This window comes from Mesoplodon bidens (assembly GCF_964165515.1).
Source record: "Mesoplodon bidens genome assembly, chromosome: 1".
NCBI lineage: Eukaryota > Metazoa > Chordata > Mammalia > Artiodactyla > Ziphiidae > Mesoplodon > Mesoplodon bidens.
The window spans coordinates 221,328,671-221,349,688 of record NC_138176.1 but is presented as its reverse complement, the minus strand read 5'-3'; the positions used below and the strand labels follow the sequence as shown (position 1 = coordinate 221,349,688).

Below are 21,018 nucleotides of genomic sequence, written 5' to 3'. Positions count from 1 at the left end.
AGTGTTTCCCACACTGCCTGTACTCTTAAGCTGTTGGGAGGGAATATTTCATAGAAGTTACCAGTTGAGAAGTTCTTTTAATTCTATCTTCATGTCTCTTACCACCAGCTCCTGTACTCACTGTGATTCTTCAGGCCCTCATAGCTTTCTGCTCCCTGCCTGGGCTCATCAACTTCAGCCTTATACTGGGCTGTGTGAGTACTCTTCCTTAAGAACGGGTCTGACCATGCCATTCTACTGTCCCATGTCCTTCAGTACTTCCCCTTATCCTGTCTTATGGAGTCCACGCTCCTGGACGTGAGCGAGTGCCCCTGCACACAAGTCAGCCTGGAGAGTCTGCGCTTTGCCAACTGCCTCCTGCACTTGCATGCTTCCGTTCTGCTCTCCCTTACGTAAAATCCGCATCTGTGCATGTCTAAACCTGTTCTTTAAAGCCTAGCTCAACTGTAATTTCCTCCAAGAAGTTCTCTACAGGCTTCGTCATCATCCCCTACACCCCTGCCAAGCTTGAGATCATCCTGCTCTTCAGAAACAAAACATCCTCTCTAGAGACTCTCTCTTTCTCTCTCTCTTTCTTTCTCTCTCTCTCTCTCTCTCTCTCTCTCTGTCTCCCTCCCTCCTTCTCTTTCAACTGAGGTGAGACACCAAAAATTCATTTTGGAAATATGTTATTTAAAAAAACAAAAACAAAAACGGCTGCAGGTAAGACTGGTTAGGAAGCATGAGCTTACATGCTTTTTCAAAGGAGAGGAGACTAAAGGGCAATTTAAATATTCTCTTAACATGTACAGAGGAGCAGGTGGTGGAGGAGAGGATCCTGCTCCCCTCCAGTGAGTATATAACAAAGAAACAGGATGTGGGAGCTGCTGAGGGAAGCCTTTTCTCCCAGTGAAAGTTGTATCTAAGGATGAGGTTACTAAGGGACATGGTGGGGTCTCTTTCTTTAGAGATCCTTGACAATTGGATAGATTGTTACATCTACAACTATTTGCATGCAGTCGGGTTCTAGAACATTTTGCCGTTTGCTAACCCTCTTGTCTGAGTTCAGGGCGGGAATGAACAGACTCACTATATCTTCAGACACTGATCCTGCAGGAAGGAATAGTTTCATACCAAGGATGCAATAATAATAGTTACATTTCTAACCTTTTCGGTTCCTGGTTCTCTAAATCTTTATGATCTAAAATAGGAAATCTGAATATGATATTCACCAGTACTGATCCCCATAACATTTAATGGATTTTGACTATGCAAGATTTTTTTTATCCTTAACATATTATATAACAATAAAACAATAGCAGTTAAGCGCAGGCACAGGAGCCAGACTTGATTTAAATCCTCGCTCTGTTACTTCCTAGCTATGGGGTCCTGGGTAGGTTACATAACTTCTGTGTGCCTCAGTTTTCTCATCTGTAAATAATGATATTGTATTGCCTACCTGATAGGGTTTTTGTCTTTATATGCAAAGACCTTAAGGGAATACCTGATACATAGTAATGGATAAAAACTGGTAATTTATTATTTTTACTAAAACATATGATGTTAAACCTTTGTTCATACCGTGTATTTCTCAAAGGCGTTGTTTGCTGCCAAAGGGATGTGTTGCTCCTTGAGGGAAGGCTTTTTGAGTTACATTAACTCTTTCAAGCCACTGGGTTAAAATCAAGTGATAGCCTAGTGACTGAGCTAACTTTCCTTGCTGCGTGATTTTTATAAAGTCTTGTGCCACAAGCTGATTACATATGTGATTTTAGAAGACCTCCACCACACATTTTTAAGACTGTCTCCTTTTCATGGATAAATGACTCAGAAATTATTCTCTAGAAAGAAATTTGGACATTTCTGTACATTTGGGTATAGGATTACTTCTGTCACCAGGACTGATCAAAGGGATGTTAGCACAAAGGTAGGTACTACATTTGATTGAGGATGTATTAAATATGCTTTTTATTTGTAAAACACTTTTTTCTTTTGCCACTAGGAATAATTCAGGTTTCACACCAGCAGACACTGTGGCTGTCATGTTCTGTTCTACACACAAATCTCTCACATTGGGTAAGTGACCCACAGACTTCAAAACCAACTTAATATTACCCTCAGATAATTGCATCTTATGATTTTGAAATTCAAACAACTCTTCAAATTAAATGGAATGGGGGTATTTTCCACTCTGTGACCTAAAGAACAATAGCAAAGTGAGGATGGGTCATAGCTTTGAAATACCGTCACTAGATCGAACCCATTTTTGAGGGCCTAAATTTAATAGTGTAGGATTTAGCTTTATTTGTGATCATGTTTTCGATTCTCATCGAAGATTTTCAATGTAGAATGTTCATGTTAAAAGTCTGGGGGTGCATAGTTGGGGGCAGGGGGTGCAATGAGCACAAACTTGGCTTTGGAAGGCTCTAGAGTGACCCCTGGAAAATGTCACCTTATATTTTCTGGAAGCTTGGAGCAAGGTGGAAATAATGTTATGACTCTAGTTTGATATTGACATTAGTTTGAAGTTCGTTTCAGAATGTTGTTTCTATAAAGAAATACGACATAGTTATCATTAACTCAATCTGATCAGCACCTAAAATGAAATAAGTATGTATTTAATGGACAAAAATAGATCAAGAAAAGTGCTATTTTCTACTTAGCTTTATCCAGTTTAATGACATTATCCCAATAACCTGTCCAGACATCTGGAATCCATGTTTTTAGTCATTAAAAGTCATTAAGTAATAGAAACTTTATTGAAATATACATCATTAACAAACTCCTTGGGGTAGTTGGCACATTGTGGTAAAACTAGTTGTAAAAGTTCCATTACATTTTGACGTGTGACTGACTAAAGAGAATGACATTGCTCTAAGTCTGCTCGTGTTAAAGTTCAGTCTGTAAACTAGGAAACAAAGAGATTTCGTAATGGTTTTACTAGCCCCAAACATATTTGTCTGATAGAATTATTTTCAGTCTTGCAAAGTTTGGGAAATGATTTAGAAATTGGACATACTCTTAAAGAAGCAATTGCTATCTAGGGGTTCAGCTTATTTGAAGAAAGTATATATATATATACTGTCCATATGTTGCATTATGACTGTTAGGTTTTCTTTATAATCATCACCAAATAGAATTTGAAAGAGCTTTTTGGAAGCCATATTCCAGTCCTGATTTTGTGATCCTGGACAAATCACTTAAGCTCCCTGAACCTTAGCTTTCTCACTTTGTAAGCCATTTTCTTACTTTTTCTTAATTCTCAAGGCTGCTGTAAAGATTAAAGATAAAATTTGTTAAGTACCCAGCATAGGACTTGTACCTAATACAAGTCAGTACATGACAGAATGTGTTCAGTAATTGTGCTGTATGTAGATTGCTGTGGACGAAATGAGAGTGCCCACCTAGAGAGCTTGGTGTGCTGCCTGGCACATAACACATACCCTTAAAGCAGCAGCTGTTATTAGTTATAATTAACTGTATTGGTTATGACGGTATTACCATTCCCAGGACCCTGACCCCGGTCCTGTAGATGTTCATGAAACAGGTGTGGTTTAACTGTTGACCTCAAAGAAATCATCTTGCACTTCCTCCTTCATGTGGTCGTTGTGATGTGATGCCCAGTGCTCCAGGCCTCCTGAAAAGGAAGGGGCTGTTACAAAGGTAGGGAGGCCAGAGGCGGGTGCTGACAGGCACCTCTGAGGTCACGAGTCAGGGATCAAATGAGCCTGTGTCGTTAGAGCAGATGCTGAGTCCTGGCTGCACCACATATGCTTCTGCATTTCTGCAGTGGCCTTTCAAACCTGCCCCACCCCTAGGATTTGCTTTTGTCAGGACAACTAAAATGGGTTGTGTTTGTTCCTCCATGATTTTCGCCTGTGCTTGGAGCTGGCGGTGGTGAACAAAGCTCTACCCGAGAAGCATACTGCACCGTGATCAGTATTCTTTTCTTTTCTGTAAGCAGAATACCTACCCATCCTTTTTTTTTTCTTTTCATTTTTTTAATCTCAAAGCCATATCCTTCTGTCCTTAATGCTTTCTAATTTTCAGGCAAACAGGTACTCTGAACGTCGATCAAAAGTAGCTGTTGTGCTAAAAATGTTTGGGTTAACTTGGACTTCTGCTTTTGTACTTTGCTTTTGCAATGTTCTCCCATGAAATAGATACTTGGGTCCTCCAATAAAATACTAATGTGGTATCTAAGTAACCATCGTAGTGTAAATCCTTAGTTATTTCCATAACATGGTAGACCTATGCTTTCTTGGAATTGCAAGACCTAAATACTCATCCTGACTCTTCCACTGAGACATCCCCAGGCCTCAGTTTCCGTAGCTCTTAGATTAGGGAATTTTACTTCGAGCTAGGCTATTCTATCATGCCTGGATCAGACCTGGCAGCCTGCCTGCAATCTCCTAGGTAGCATTTATAAAAATGACCTCTTTGCTGCTTTCTTACCTCAGTGAGATGGCACGGATCACCCTTGTCCCAGGAGCACCCTTATTTCTACATACAGCAAGGGGTGTTTGGGTCCTGTTGCTTGAATGGACTTGTTAAGCCCTATAAATTTAGTGTATCAGTTTTCACAAGATCCAATTCATGTTTCTCTCTACTGGTGACCTGACATCTCTGGTACAGAGGATATGCCTGGCAGTGACCTGAGCTACAGGCTGATAATTATCCTAATGGAACTTCTCATCTGCATAGCAATGAAAGAACATCACAATAAGTGTGAAGAATTCATATTCCAGAAAGCAGGGGGCAAATTTCAGGTAATATCACTCAGAGTTATATTTCTCTTATTTCAAGATGAAATACAACAGATTAAAATGCATCTATTTGGCATGTAGAAAATATATCTATCCCTTTTGTGATCACTGTCAAAATATTTCTTCTAATGATTTTAAACACACACACACACATAACATCTCAAATAGAATACATGAAGAAAGCCCTATGAAATAACATTTTTGTTATTATATCCAGTATTTGTATTTAAGAATAAATTATTGCAGACCCGGTGGTACCCAGGTAACTAATGAACCGAAGATGAAAACTCTGGCTTTGAGAAGCCGTCTGAAAGTTCTCTTGTACACACACTTGACATTTCTTTTATTGTTCTTGCCTTTGCCCTGTCTCAAGCTCTTCAATGTACTTGCATCTACACACAGGCTGAATTTGATTCATTGCTTTTATTAGTGCATTTGCCATTGATTGATTAATTCTTCGTATTAGTACTTTTTCTACTGATTGATTGCAGATGAAGTGACTATTTGACCTTTAATTATGAGGCTTCCTATTGAAAATGACATTGAGCTATGGCTTCACATAATCCATCTGGAAAGCCTGACATGATGCCATTCCCTGGAGTTCGTTCAGGAAGAAAGAGGAGGCCTGGAGGAAGTGCAGAGCTTTCGCTGTGCTTCATCTGAAACAATACTACAGGGCTTGTTTGCTGCTCTCCTGTAGTTGCACCTCAGGGTTGGAGATAATTATATTTTGTCAAGACAGCATCACTGGCTGTGGGTTGCTCCAAAAGCCGTGAACTCTCCCAAATTATTTTCTAGTTTGATAGTGATTTTTGTATAATGATGAGAAGATATTTTACATGGCAGAGGTGGGAGAACAGCTTGCACCCTAGTTACCAGTGGTTCGGTGCTCACTCAGTCAATAGAGCTCATCACAAAAGACATTTGATCCGAGGGACCCTGTGGAATTAGTATTTTACTTTTATTTTATTTATCTTTTTCTCTTGAGTGTTCAAATCACTTTGGTATCTGGAGTTCTAATATATAGAAAGCTTTTTCACTCTTCCTAGAAAGAGAATGTTTAAGGATGTTTGAGATCCTTAAGTTGAGTGTATGTTTATATTAGTTTTTCATGTTTCCAAATGGCAAAATGAAAGCGTATACTCCTAGAGCATGTCAACTGACAACTGGCAATCAGTTGTGAGACCAGTTGTTTGTTTCCAAAAGCTTTACTGAATTGAAAGAATGCTCTTTAAGTTTTAAATAGAGTGTCGTGATCAATGTGTATTAAAAGTCCACTATGGGTCTTACCATTTATAGACGTTTGTGTACAAAGACCAATCAAGGCATCTGTTCCTCACATTGAACTTCATTATGATTCTACGCTTGCAGTTACCCAGCTGAGCTGTGATAAGAAACTACGCGTTAAGCAAAAAGAATATAGCGTTTTGATAGACATAGGATTCTGGAAAGAGTGGAAAGAATACATACCTGATTCTAGTTGGGATTCAAGTTGCAGTTCTCTCACCAAAAGCTGAACAAATCATTTAACTCCTATCAGCCTCAATTTCCAAATCTGTAAAATGAGAAGATGGAAGAGATGATACTTGAGATTCCTTCCAGTTTTAAGTTCCTATGAGTCTTTTGCTCAGTGACTGATATTACCACCATTCTATAACAGTTTCCTTGCTATGTGTGAAAAGGAAAAGAGTTCTTGAAAGGACAGCTATGTAAATAATGTTACAATATTACAAGAAAGGAAATATGACTGTTACATCTTCCTAAAGAGGCTAATAATTATCTTCATACTCTCCAAAGAGTTTCATAGGAGACACAAACTCTGAAAAGGATCTCGTTTTCAATTTTACTTGGAAGCTTTTCAAGAGTGCTAAAGGATTACCCTGCAGCTTGGGCTGAAAAGATCATTTAATAACATCTGGGTTATTTTCTCCAGAGGAAATGGAATTGAAATAGGAAAGTTTGCATTTCTGTTTTTCTTTCCCCCTAAAGCTTCTCTGCAGTTCTATTTGGCACATAAAGACTATTATCTTGATGAAACTGCCCTACAATTGGGAAGCACTTTTTTTTTAAGCCTTTAACCCATTAACTCTTGTTACCTAAATAACCTTGAATATTAGCAAATCAGTAATTATTATCTTATTTTTCATACAAAGAAGTGAAGCGTAGAAACAATTCTAAAAATTTATGCCAGGGCATATAACTAACAGAGACTAGATTCCAGGTCTCCTCCTTCCAGAACTGCATTGGACAATAGGATATGAAAGCTCTTTGAAGACCCACAAGTGCTAGACTGATTCTGAGTGTTCTAAGTGTACACTCTCAGTGTGGGTTTGAATCATTTTATTGACTGTTTAAAAAAGAAAATTATTTCTGATTACATTGCTAGTTATAAGACAGTTTAAAAATCTTTGCTGTCTGTAATTGTGGCTCTATGTATATATTCCTTATGGCCTGTCATAAACTGGCACACAGTCCTTATATTTTCTTTATTAACAAAAGGTTATATTGTAGTTAAAGTGTGTCTTGAAGAGCCAGCCCTTACCTTTCAGGGGCATCAGTGTCTGCACTCTGTTCTTGCAAACTGAGAGCCACAGTGCTGTTTAACAATAAACTATCAAAGTTGAAATCTAAGTCCCGAGTAAAGACAGAAAATAGAAGTTTGTCTCTGAGGCATAAGCGTAAATATATTTTTTATCCTGCAGTTTGCTCTTGGCGTTTCAGTTCTGTAAGGAAAGACAGTATGGGGTCCTCTACCACCTGACAGATTTTTTTTAATTGAAGTATAGTTGATTTACAATATTGTGTTAGTTTCAGGTGTACAGCAAAGTGATTCAATATATATACATATATTCTTTTTCAGATTCTTTTCCATCATAGGTTATTACAAGATACTGAATATAGTTCCCTGTGCTATATAGTAGATCCTTGTTGTTTATCTATTTTATGTATAGTAGTGTGTATCTGTTAATCCCATACTCCTAATTTATCCTTTCCTCCCCCACTTCCCCTTTGGTAACCATAAGATTGTTTTCTATGTCTGTGTGTCTGTTTCTGTTTTGTAAACAAGTTCATTTATATCATATTTTAGATTCCACAAATAAGTGATATCATATGGTACTTGTCTTTCTCTGTCTGACTTACTTCACTTAGTATGATAATCTCCAGGGTCATCTATGTTGCTGCACATGGCATTATTCCGTTCTTTTTTATGGCTGAGTAATATTCCATTATATATACATAGACATCTTCTTTATCCATTCATCTGGCATCTGACAGAGTCTTAAAGATGCCACTGAAATTAAAGGCCCACTAGGATTTACCACCATAGTGAAAACAAGTTGGGTAGTGTCTATCCTTTTGTACTGTTTTCTGATCCATATAAAGAAAGAGAGGGCTTCCCTGGTGGCGCAGTGGTTGAGAGTCCGCCTGCCGATGCAGGGGACACGGGTTCGTGCCCCGGTCTGGGAAGATCCCACATGCCGCAGAGCGGCTAGGCCCGTGAGCCATGGCTGCTGAGCCTGCGCATCCGGAGCCTGTGCTCTGCAAGGGGAGAGGCCACAACAGTGAGAGGCCCGCCTACCGCAAAAAAAAAAAAAAAAAAAGAAAGAGAGAGATGCAAGTTCTCAAAGTGATACACTTATGTTTGGAGCTTTGCAGATTATTTTGTTTTGAATTTTTGATTCTGAATTTGGTGTCTGAACTTCATCACTAGCATATCCAGACTTCGTAATAAAAATTTAGAAAGTCCCCAGGTTCTGCGTAAGTATCAAATGAAAGACATTAAAACCTCTTTGAAGATTCCCTAGCCTGATGCTCAGGTACCATTCTTCTGAACGATACTGCAGGAGGTGTTTGCAGTATGTGGTGTTCACCAGGACCAGTGCCCTGATGCTCGCACATTTCTGCTCCTTCTCCACGTTTCCTGTGCCGGGGACTGTCAGACATTTTTAACCACAACCTGCAGTTAGAAATATATTTTACAGTGTGATCCAGAAAACATTTGCATGTGCGTAAAAGTTTGACAAAACAACATTCACTCTCACTTCTCGTGATACATTCCATCTTCTAACCAAGTGCTAGATCAAAACCCATTACATTGATTCAGCAGCTCATTAATGGGTCATGATCCAAGGTCTGAAAAATACTACTTCACATCTTGCTTGGTGAAATTTTACCCCCTTTCTCAAATAGTTACCATGTAGGCTTTGGCTACTGCTGTCCCTTTTTCACAGAACTGTAACCGAAATTTCTGATACCATGTAGGAACCAGAGCTAATTTAAGACTTGGAATAATTCTTGAATTGCACTCAGACCACCTCCATTTAGATTTTATTAATCCAGCTTATATAACAGTTTCTATACCTTTTATTGATTTATTTTTTAAATTGTTTCTCTATTCAACATGTTTTCAATTAGTAATAATAATAATAACAATGGAGATTAATTGGGTATTTAATAGACTAAATGCTTGTTACAAGAAGTAATTTACTTGAAAATATTTTATGCTGATGGTTAGTGTAGACTTCAGCGCCCAGGACAGCCCACTGCTCTCATGGAAAATTCTCACTGGAGTGTTCAGCTATTATTTTATCAAAAAGAAAGTACTCCAGAGGCAGCTACAACAGATGCTTTTGTTATCTATATCTCTGTCAACCAGAGACTTTACTACTTAGCATAATGAATTCAGAAATAGGTTTTTATTGATGAAATTACTGACTTGTTGCCTTGCATGGTAAATGTAATAAATGGACCCTCATTGATATGTAGCCTGCCTTAAAACTTTAGAGGCACACTTCCCACTTGCTAGAAGAATCTAGCAAATCCCATGTCCTGAATATGCAATCCCCAGGGCTGTGCTGAAGGCCTGATCGCTACCAGTTTTGTGCTCAGCCTCTGTCGGGAGGCCCTGTAGTCGCCTGAGGCTGACTGTAAGGGTTACTGAATCCTGCTCTGAGAGACCCTCTCATGCAACATGCTAGTGAGAGCACTGGCAAGGTCAGAGCTGGGACTTTAGTTGACACTTTTACTGCTAATATATGTTAACCTAAAAATGCCTGTATCTGTGGCAGCTTGCTTTCATTCAAAGCTGCTGGCAAGGTGGTGGGAGTGGGGAGTACAGGTAATTTTCACCTACCCTTCAAATTTCTTCAGCAACTGTACTCTATCTGCTGGAAGAATCTGGAGCTTATGCATGACAAGCCTGGTGCAGGTCACGTTCCAACAGTCCTTTCCATGCACCAACTCACCTCACTACCACAGTCACCCCCCCCAAGGGAGGTGAGGTCCAGAGCGATAAACAACTTGCCCAAGTCACATGACCCCAAGTGGCAAAGCCAGAAGTCAAGCCAGGTCTGACTCTTAGCCACTGTGCCGAGCTGTAATGAGAGTTCTGGGGAAGGTCCTATGCTGTGAAACCCAGGCTCTTGTATCAGCCCTTGGTTGCTAACATGAAAAGTCTAGGCTAGATGATCTCTGGGATCCTTCTAGTTCTAACATTCAATAATTTTCTGATTTTGAAAGACTTAAGTGTTAGCTTTAGAATCTTGAGTCATTCAGAGGGACAGTGTAAGATCAGCATTTCCCAAAGGGTGGCCCTTAAAATTAGAGCAAATTGCTTCCAAAAAAACCCATTACGGGGCCTCATCTGAGGCCTACTGATTCAGAATTTTTAAGAATAAGACCCTGGAGCCTGATTGTAACACATCGCAAAAAAAAAGGGTATTATGCACACAAAAGTGTAAGAGCCACCATATTAGATCCATCCATAATCACCTCTCAGCTTCCAGAGAACCTAGCTCACCCACCCAGGTTCTTAGGCGAGCATTTGACCTAGCAGAACATTCGGTCAAACTTTGTGTAGGTGCTTAGTGATGATGGTGGGAACCAGTTTGCACCAACCAAGGTTGTTGCTTTTCTGTTTTTTGTGTTCTTTTTTAACTTTAGCCTAGCCATGGTGCGCCCCACTTTTAAATACTTTTTTATCCCATCATTAGCCAAAATGAGATGCTTAGAACATAGAGGCTTATGACACACCACTAAGTACTATAAAAAGGTAAACAACAAACATTTTTTTTAAAGACTCAGTAGACCTGGACTCTGATTTCCAGGAATCACCCACTTCATTCCATGGCCTTATGGTCATGTCTAGGAAGGATAAAAACCTGTACTGATTTTTCTAATCTGTAGCTGGAGTTCCCATATTTTTGCCTTCAGATGTTCTCTTGAGTCCTTTTTCTACCAGTCTGGTTAAACCACTGTGCTTGGATGTGGAAGTGTGCCAGTATTTCACAAGGTATAACCCGAGCAAAAGAAAACCATCCATTTCGTGCCCATCATACCAAGCACTCACTCCAAAAGAGGGGGCTTTCTTCCTTTAAGACCATGTCTTCCTGGCAAGCTGATGGTCAAATTTAAGCATATTTAAAAACAATTTCAGAATGCCTTACTATTTGAAAGTCATCCTTTTAAAAAAACCCATTATGAAAGGAAATATATATGATTTTCCCCCAAAGTCTCACAGTGTAATTGATACTGTAGAAAGATTTAAAACAACAACAACACACAAAATAGAATCACGCTTTCCAGAAGTCAGTGCTCCAAAAGGGACAGCAGCCCAGGTAGAATCATAAGCACTTATCAAGAAGTTGTAAACAGATGGAGGCCAATGGAGGTTTGCACGGCATCCGAGGTAGAAGTTTCAGTTCCCGTGGCAGTCCTCAGCAGTCCCCATTCTCAAAAATTTTAGGAATGCTTCCGACCTCATCCTAGATGATTTCAGTGACAAAGCCCTTCCCTGCTCAGTCCTGTGGACTACCGCATTTGAACCCCACAATACTGATTCATAATGCTATTCATAATAATAATGATAGCTATCATTTTGGAGATGCCGACTTTATGCCAGGCACTGTACCGGGTACTTGACGTGCACTGTCTCACTGAAACCTCCAAGTACCACTTGAGATAGTTATTTTAACCTCATTTTGAGCAGATGTGGAAACTGAGGGTATTCGGGTCAGGTCACCCAATCACGTAGCTGGTGGGTAGCACTGTCAGAATTGAAAATCAGGTCTCTGACATCAAAGTCCAGGTCCTTTCCATCACACCACCCAGTCCTCTAGAAACAGCTCCAGTGGTGCATCGTCTGCTGCTCTCTCGGTCTCAGGATTGGAGCAGGAACAAGAGCGGCCAAGGCTTACATGCGGCAGCTTCACTGCAGCCGAGCTCACTCGCCGTTGCTACCCTACAGCTCAATGGCAAGGAGACAAAAAATCCCACAGAGGGCTTCCCTGGTGGCGCAGTGGTTGAGAGTCCGCCTGCCGATGCAGGGGACGCGGGTTCGTGCCCAGGTCCGGGAAGATCCCACATGCCGCGGAGCGGCTGGGCCCGTGAGCCATGGCCGCTGAGCCTGCGCATCCGGAGCCTGTGCTCCGCAACGGGAGAGGCCACAGCAGTGAGAGGCCTGCGTACTGAAAAAAAAAAAAAAAAAAACCCACATATTATACAGCGGCCCCTCAAACTATACACCGAATCCTTACCCCTGTGCATCTCTTAATGTCAATTTTTAGTGGCGGAAGCTTTTAATTCCGCAGTTTCATATTTCTTTCAAAATAAAAACCACCGTGTCATAGTTAGAAGGAGCTCTAAAGAGATTCATTTTACATGTTAATAATCAACTCACATGCCCAAAGCCAGATGCACCCCGTGCTTCTGAAAACAGGAAGTGAGGGGACCACATTCTGTTGTCCTGGAGCTTGTCCTTTCTGAGGAGGCCTTCGCCACATCCAGGAGGGCCGACCACAGCCCGTCTCCCGGGGCTCTCTGTTCATCCCTGCACCTGCTGTCAGTTGCAGAGGGGATTGTTTATTATTATTAATATTTAGAAAGGTTGCCTCTAGCGGTACTAAAATGTGCATCACAGAACAACAGTTGTTTACTGTGTTTGAAGTGAAGGATCTCACCCAGGAGAGCTCCTTCACTTGAAGTTTCTCTCTCTCCATCTCTACTTGCAAACAGAGATTGATGAATAACAATTATTGTTTCAGAGTCGCATCTCTCACATTATTTATTTGGTTATAACTCTTCCCAGAAATTCCCTTAATTGAACCAGACACTATAAACCAGTTTGCATGGATTTGATGACAGCCAGCTCCATGCTTCTTTACAGTAAACAATAAAGGACTCCACGGCTGCAGAATGAGGTGACACCCACTGCCTGCTTGTCCCCATCTATAGACCTATTCAAACAATTCCAGCCAGATATTAAAGTTAGCTGCCCATTTTTTAAAGCCATGCAGGACACAGTAGGTTTTTGACAAATTGCCTTGGAGGCAGGAGGAGATATAAAATTGGACATAGGGCTTCCCTGGTGGCACAGTGGTTAATAATCCACCTGCCAATGCAGGGGACACGGGTTCGAGCCCTGGTCCAGGAAGATCCCACATGCCACGGAGTAACTGAGCCCATACGCCACAACTACTGAGCCTGCACTCTAGAGCCCGCGAGCCACAACTACTGAAGACCAAGCACCTAGAGCCCGTGCTCCGCAACAAAAGAAGCCACCGCAATGAGAAGCCCGCGCACCACAATGAAGAGTAGCCTACGCTCACCACAGCTAGAGAAAGCCCGCAGGCAGCAAGAAAGACCCAACGCAGCCAAAATAAATAAATAAATAAATTTAAAATTGGACATAACTCAAAAGATTCCTGGGCCCCAGGACGCCAGCTTGTTTGGAATGTCACCTCCTGAAGCTGAGCACGCTCATGGCTTTGGAGCAGTGCCACTTCCCAGAGCTGCCTTTGCTTCAGGTTTGCTCTACGTACTAGTACCCTACTCTCTGTGCTAGTACTACTACTGTACTCTAGTACTGCTAGAGCAAGCTTTCTAAATATTAATAATAATGAAAACCAACTCCTCTGCAACTTACAGCGAGTGCAGAAATGTGCAGGAATAAACGGCGCCAGTGGAAAGATGCTTTGCCAACATCATTTGCTCAATTCATGCGTTCATCCAACAAGTGTTTATTTCATGCCTACTATGTGCCAGGCACTGTGCTAGGCCCTAGGGTGGTATAGCAGTGAGCAAAACACGAAAAAGCACTCCCCCTTATCCAGCTTCCTTTCTAGTGGGTCCAACAGACAAATACTCAGACATATTGCACATCAGATGATGGGAAGTGTGTGGAGAAAAAGCAAACCAGAAAGGAGAATAAGGAGTGCCAGAGGGAGGTGGGGACATTTTAGGCTTAAAGGGGGCTTTGGGTCAAAGACCTGTAGGAAAGAGGGAGCAAGCCACGTGATATATAGAGGAAGGAGGCTCCAACCAGGGGTAAGAGCGAGGGCAAAGGACCTGAGGCCACGGTGTGCTCGGCAAGTTGGAGAAAGAGGAAGGGGCCAGCGTTCGGGGAGCAGAAGGGGTGAGAAGAGAGTTCTAGGAGGCGTGGTAAAAGGTCACGGGAGAGTGCCGGTGATACTGTGTGAGACCTTATCCACCCGTTGTGAGGACTTGCCCGCTATGCAGAAGGAGAGGGGTTTGAGTGAACAAGTCACAAGATTCAGCTCCCACTTTGGCTGCTATGTTGAAAAAGGACTGGGCCTGGCTGGGGGGAAGGGTGCAACAGGGAGAGACAGGAAAGCCAGTTAAGAGCCTTTAATCCAGACGAAAGCTGGGGTGGTGTGGTTAAAGGTAACAGTGGAGTGGTGAGAAACGTTGGATCCTGGTTGTATCTTGAATGCAGAACTACTGGGATTTGCTGACGAATTGGATTGGTATGTAAAAGAAGGAGGAATTAAAGGTGATTCCAAGGGGTTTGGCCTGAGGAGCTGGAAGGATGGAGCTGCCATTTACTAGACTGGATGAGAAACAGATTTTACTGGTGGAAGAGGGATGTGGGGAAGATCAAGAGTTCCCTCCTGAACGTGTTAAGTTTGAGATGTCTTTTCGACATCCAGAGAAGAGTTGTCTTTGAGTCTAGATTCTGGTCTAGGCTGGAATTTTCAGCATATAGATGTTTAAGCTATCAGGCTCCATGAGATCACTAAAGAATGGGTAGACAGAGGAGAAAAGGGCTCCGAGCACTGGGCCTTGAGGCCCTCCAGAGGTTAGAGAGGCTACAAAATTACTTTGAGTGTAAAATGATAATGAAATTAGAAATCAGCCAGACATGTAGACGTCCAAACTGGCTAGCCTGTATTTTTCTCCCATATCACAAGGTTGAGGCGACGATTGAATAAGAAAGTAGATATAAAACCACTTTGAAACATTAAAAGGAAAAGGGTCTGGCATTCCTATGGCACCTACTACATGCCAGGCACTGCATCAGGCACATGGGTTGCCTTATTATCTCATTGGATCTTCACAACAGCCCTGCACAATAGCTATTATTGATCCCATTGTCCAAGAAAACTGAGCCTCAGAGAGGTCAAGTAAATCACCCCAGTTTACACAGTGAGGAAAACCGCAAAGCCAACACACAGTGGCCATCTGTCTACCTCCAGAAAGCCCCAGAAACCTCTAGAATCCTCTTGCTCTCCCTTATTACCAGACCAAGCTTCTCAGCCCAGCTCACACTGGAATCACCTGAGAGCTATGCAAAACTGTGCCGGGACCCTCCCCATACCTGTTTGCTCAGAATCTTTCAGGATAGACCCAGGTATCACAGTTTTTAAAAGCTACCCAGGTGATTCTAACGAGCAGCTGCTGCTGAGAACCACGGCATCATGCTACTTCCTTTATTTGTACGCATGCATGCTCCGCTGTGTCCCAGAAGGATCCAGGTGGGATTACACCTGCTCATTTGTTAATAAAACCGACCATTTGTGCTGATTTGTGAAAACCACAATTCTCTGTGTTGTGATTAGATATGTTAAACTGTTCAGAGTTTAAAGAAAACCAAGGGGATTACAAAAACATCGTTATTTCCAGAAATGGCTTCCAGGGTACTCTTATTTTCTTCCTCTGCCTAAAAGTCTTCTGAATGAGGTCTTCACTCCCCAATTTTATATCACTGAAAACAAATGAGGGCAGAAGTAGGTTAGCGGGACAACATCTAACCAAGTTAAACCACGGAAACGTGAGTCAGACTTTTATTTATTTATTTATTTATTTATTTATTTATTTATTTAACTTGTGCTGTTGTTTCTATTTTTATTTTTTTGACTTTTTTTAACATCTTTATTGGAGTATAATTGCTTTACAATGGTATGTTAGTTTCTGCTTTATAACAAAGTGAATCAGCTACACATATACATATATCCCCATATCTCCTCCCTCTTGCATCTCCCTCCCACCCTTGCTATCCCACCCCTCTAGGTGGTCACAAAACACCGAGCTGATCTCCCTGTGCTGCTTCCCACTAGCTGTCTATTTTACATCTGGTAGTGTATATATGTCCATGATACTCTCTCACTTCGTCCCAGCTTACCCTTCCCCCTCCCCGTGTCCTCAAGTCCATTCTCTATGTCTGCATCTTTATTCCTGTCCTGCCCTTAGGTTCTTCAGAAACGTTTTTTTTTTTTTTTTTAGATTCCATATATATGTGTTAGCATACGGTATTTGTTTTTCTCTTTCCGGCTTACTTCACTCTGTATGACAGACTCTACGTCCATCCACCTCACTACAAATAACTCAATTTCGTTACCTTTTTATGGCTGAGTAGTATTCCATTGTATATATGTGCCACATCTTCTTTATCCATTCATCTGTCGATGGACACTTAGGTTTCTTCCATGTCCTGGCTATTGTAAATAGTGCTGCAATGAACATTGTGGTACATAACTCTTTTTGAATGACGGTTTTCTCAGGGTATATGCCCAGTAGTGGGATTGCTGGGTCATCTGGTAGTTCTATTTTTAGTTTTTTAAGGAACCTCCATACTGTTCTCCATAGTGGCACTATCAATTTACATTCCCACCAACAGTGCAATAGGGTTCCCTTTTCTCCACACCCTCTACAGCATTTGTTCTTTGTAGATTTTTTGAGGATGGCCATTATGACTGGTGTGAGATGATACCTCATTATAGTTTTGATTTTCATTTCTCTAATGATTAATCATGTTGAGCATTCTTTCATGTGTTTGTTGGCAATCTGTATATCTTCTTTGGAGAAATGTCTGTTTAGGTCTTCTGCCCATTTTTGAATGGGTGGCTTCTTTTTATGATATTGAGCTGCATGAGCTGCATGTAAATTTCGGAGATTAATCCTTTGTCAGTTGCTTCATTTGAAAATGTTTTCTCCCATTCTGAGGGTTGTCTTTTCGTCTTATGTTTTCCTTTGCTGTGCAAAAGCTTTCAAGTTTCATTAGGTCCCATTTGTTTATTTTTTATTTTATTTCCATTTCTCTAAGAGGTGGGTCCAAAAAGGATCTTGCTGTGATTTCTGTCATAGAGTGTTCTGGCTGTGTTTTCCTCTAAGAGTTTTATAGTGTCTGGCCTTACATTTAGGTCTTTAATCCATTTTGAGTTTATTTTTGTGCATGGTGTTAGGGAGTGTTCTAATTTCATCCTTTTACATGTAGCTATCCAGTTTTCCCAGCACCGCTTATTAAAGAGGCTGTCTTTTCTCCATTGTATATTCTCGCCTCCTTTATTAAAAATAAGGTGACCATATGTGCATGGGTTAATCTCTTGGGCTTTTTATCCTGTTCTATTGATCTATATTTCTGTTTTAGAGCCAGTACCATACTGTCTTCATTACTGTAGCTTTGTAGTATAGTCTGAAGTCAGGGAGTCTGATTCCTCTAGCTCTGTTTTTCTTTCTCAAGATTGTTTGGCTATTTGGATCTTTTGTGTTTCCATACATATTGTGAAATTTTTTGTTCTAGTTCTGTAAAAAATTCCATTGGTAGTTTGATAGGGATTGCATTGAATCTGTAGATTGCTTTGGGTAGTATAGCCATTTTCATAGTATTGATTCTTCCAATTCAAGGACATGGTATATCTCTCCATCTGTTGGTATCATCTTTAATTTCTTTCATCACTGTCTTATAGTTTTCTGCATACAGGTCTTTTGTCTCCCTAGGTAGGTTTATTCCTAGGTATTTTATTCCTCTTTGTTGCAATGGTAAATGGGAGTATTTCCTTAATTTCTCTTTCAGATTTTTCATCATTAGTGTATAGGAATGCCAGAGATTTCTGTGCATTAATTTTGTATCCTGCTACTTTACCAAATTCATTGATTAACTCTAGGAGTTTTCTGATAGCATCTTTAGGATTCTTTATGTATAGTATCATGTCATCTGCAAACAGTGACAGCTTTACTTCTTCTTATCTGATTTGGATTCCTTTTATTTCTTTTTCTTCTCTGATTGCTGTGGCTAAAACTTCTAAAACTATGTTGAATAAGAGTGGTGAGAGTGGGCAACCTTGTCTTCTTCCTGATCTTAGAGGAAATGGTTTCAGTTTTTCACCATTGAGAACAATGTTGGCTGTGGGTTTGTCATATATGGCCTTTATTATGTTGAGGTAAGTTCCCTCTATGCCTACTTTCTGGAGGGTTTTTATCATAAATGGGTGTTGAATTTTGTCAAAAGCTTTTTCTGCATCTGTTGAGATGATCATATGGTTTTTATCCTTCAGTTTCTTAGTATTGTTTATCACATTGATTGATTTGCATATATTGAAGACTCCTTGCATTCCTGGGATAAACCCCACTTGAGCATGGTGTATGATCCTTTTAATGAGCTGTTGGATTCTGTTTGCTAGTATTTTGTTGCAGATTTTTGCCTCTATGTTCATCAGTGATATTGGCCTGTATTTTCTCTCTTTGTGACATCTTTGTCTGGTTTTGGTATCAGGGTGATGGTGGCCTCATAGAATGAGTTTGGGAGTGTTCCTCCCTGTGCTATATTTTGGAAGAGTTTGAGAAGGATAGGTGTTAACTCTTCTCTAAATGTTTGATAGAATTCACCTGTGAAGCCATCTGGTCCTGGGCTTTTGTTATTTGGAAGATTTTTAATCACAGTCTCAATTTGAGTGCTTGTGATTGGTCTGTTTATATTTTCTTTTTCTTCCTGGTTCAGTCTTGGAAGCTTGTGCTTTTCTAAGAATTTGTCCATTTCTTCCAGGTTGTCCATTTTATTGGCATAGAGTTGCTTGTAGTAACCTCTCATGATCCTTTGTATTTCTGCAGTGTCCATTGTCACTTCTCGTTTTTCATTTCTAATTCCATTGATTTGAGTCTTCTCCCTTTTTTTCTTGATGAGTCTGGCTAATGGTTTATCAATTTTGTTTATCTTCTCAAAGAACCAGCTTTTAGTTTTATTGATCTTTGCTATTGTTTCCTTCATTTCTTTTTCATTTATTTCTGATCTGATCTTTATGATTTCTTTCCTTCTGCTAACTTTGGGGGTTTTTTTGTTCTTTTTTCTCTAATTGCTTTAGGTGTTAGGTTAGGTTGTTTATTTGAGATGTTTGTTGTTTCTTGAGGGAGGATAGTATTGCTATAAACTTCCCTCTTAGAACGGCTTTTGCTGCATCCCATACGTTTTGAGTCATCATGTTTTCATTGTCATTTGTTTCTAGGTATTTTTTTATTCCCTCTTTGATTTCTTCAGTGTTCCCTTGGTTATTTAGTAGGATACTGTTTAGCCTCCATGTGTTTGTATTTATTTTTAGATTTTTTTCCTGTAATTGATATCTAGTCTCATAGCATTGTGGTCAGAAAAGATACTTGATACAATCTCAATTTTCTTAAATTTACCAAGCCTTGATTTGTGACCCAAGGTATGATCTATCCTGGAGAATGTTCCATGAGCACTTGAGAAGAAAGTGTATTCTGTTAGTCTGGGATGGAATGTCCTATAAATATCAATTAAGTCCATCTTGTTTAATGTATCCTTTAAAGCTTGTGTTTCCTTATTTATTTTCATTTGGGCTGATCTGTCCATTGGTGAAAATGGAGTGTTAGAGTACCCTACTATGATTGTGTTCCTGTCAATTTCCCCTTTTATGGCTGTTAGCATTTACCTTATGTATTGAGGTGCTTCTACGTTGGGTGCAAAAAGATTTACAATTGTTACATCTTCTTCTTGTATGGATTCCCTTGATCATTATGTAGTGTTCTTCTTTGTCTCTTTTAATAGTCTTGTTTTTATAGTCTATTTTGTCTGATATGAGAATTGCTACTCCAGCTTTCTTTTGGTTTCCATTTGCATGGAATATCTTTTTCCATCCCCTCACTTTCAGTCTGTATGTGTCCCTAGGTCTGAAATGGGTCTCTTGTAGACAACACATATACAGGGCTTGTTTCTGCATCCATTCATCCAGTCTATGTCTTTTGGTTGGAGCAGTTAATCCATTCACATTTAAGGTAGTTATCAATATGTGTGTTCCTATTACCATTTTCTTAATTGTTTGGGGTTTGTTATTGTAGGTCTTTTCCTTCTCTTGTGTTTCCTGCCTGGAGAAATTCCTTTAGCATTTGTCATAAAGCTGGTTTGGTGGTGCTAAATTCTCTTAGCTTTTGCTTGCTTGTAAAGGTTTTAATTTCTCTATCGAATCTGAATGAGATCCTTGCCGGGTAGAGTAATCTTGGTTGTAGGTTTTTCTCTTTCATCACTTTAAATATGTTCTGCCACTCCCTTCTGGCTTGCAGAGTTTCTACTGAAAGATCAGCTGTTAACCTTATGGGGATTCCATTGCGTGTTATTTGTTGTTTTTCCCTTGCTGCTTTTAATATTTTTTCTTTGGATTTAATTTTTGATAGTTTGATTAATATGTGTGTTTCTCCTTGGTTTTATCCTGTATGGGACTCTGTGCCTCCTGGACTTGATTGACTATTTCCCTTCCCATATTAGGGAAGTTTTCAACTACAATCTATTCAAATGTTTTCTTAGTCCCTTTCTTTTACTCTTTTTCTTCTGGGACCCCTATAATTCGAATGTTGGTGTGTTTAGTGTTGTCCCAGAGGTTTCTGTGACTATCCTAAATTCTTTTCATACTTTTTTCTTTATTCTGCTCTGTGCTAGTTATTTCCACTATTTTATCTTCTCGGTCACTTATCTGCCTCAGTTATTCTGCTATTGATTCCTTCTAGAGAAGTTTTAATTTCATTTATTGTGTTTTTCATCATTGTTTGTTTGCTCTTTAGTTCTTCTTGTTCCTTGTTAAACGTTTCTTGTATTTTCTCCATTCTATTGCAAGATTTTGGATCATCTTTACTATCATTACTCTGAATCCTTTTTCAGGTAGACTGTCTATTTTTCTTCATTTGTTTTGCCTGGTGGGTTTTTATCTTGCTCCTTCATCTGCTGTGGGTTTCTCTGTCTTCTTATTTTACT

General features: G+C 40.1%; 1 protein-coding gene across 5 annotated transcripts in view; it reads left to right on the top strand.

The window, feature by feature from the left end:
• Positions 1–21,018, top strand: part of SLC10A7 (solute carrier family 10 member 7) — a 256,930-nt gene that overhangs the window by 218,722 nt on the left and 17,190 nt on the right. For all 5 annotated transcript variants that reach the window (XM_081225974.1, XM_081225972.1, XM_081225975.1 and 2 more), the window contains one exon: positions 1,982–2,055. In XM_081225974.1, coding sequence (XP_081082100.1) covers positions 1,982–2,055 — 74 coding nt within the window. The remainder of the gene's footprint in view (positions 1–1,981; positions 2,056–21,018) is intronic.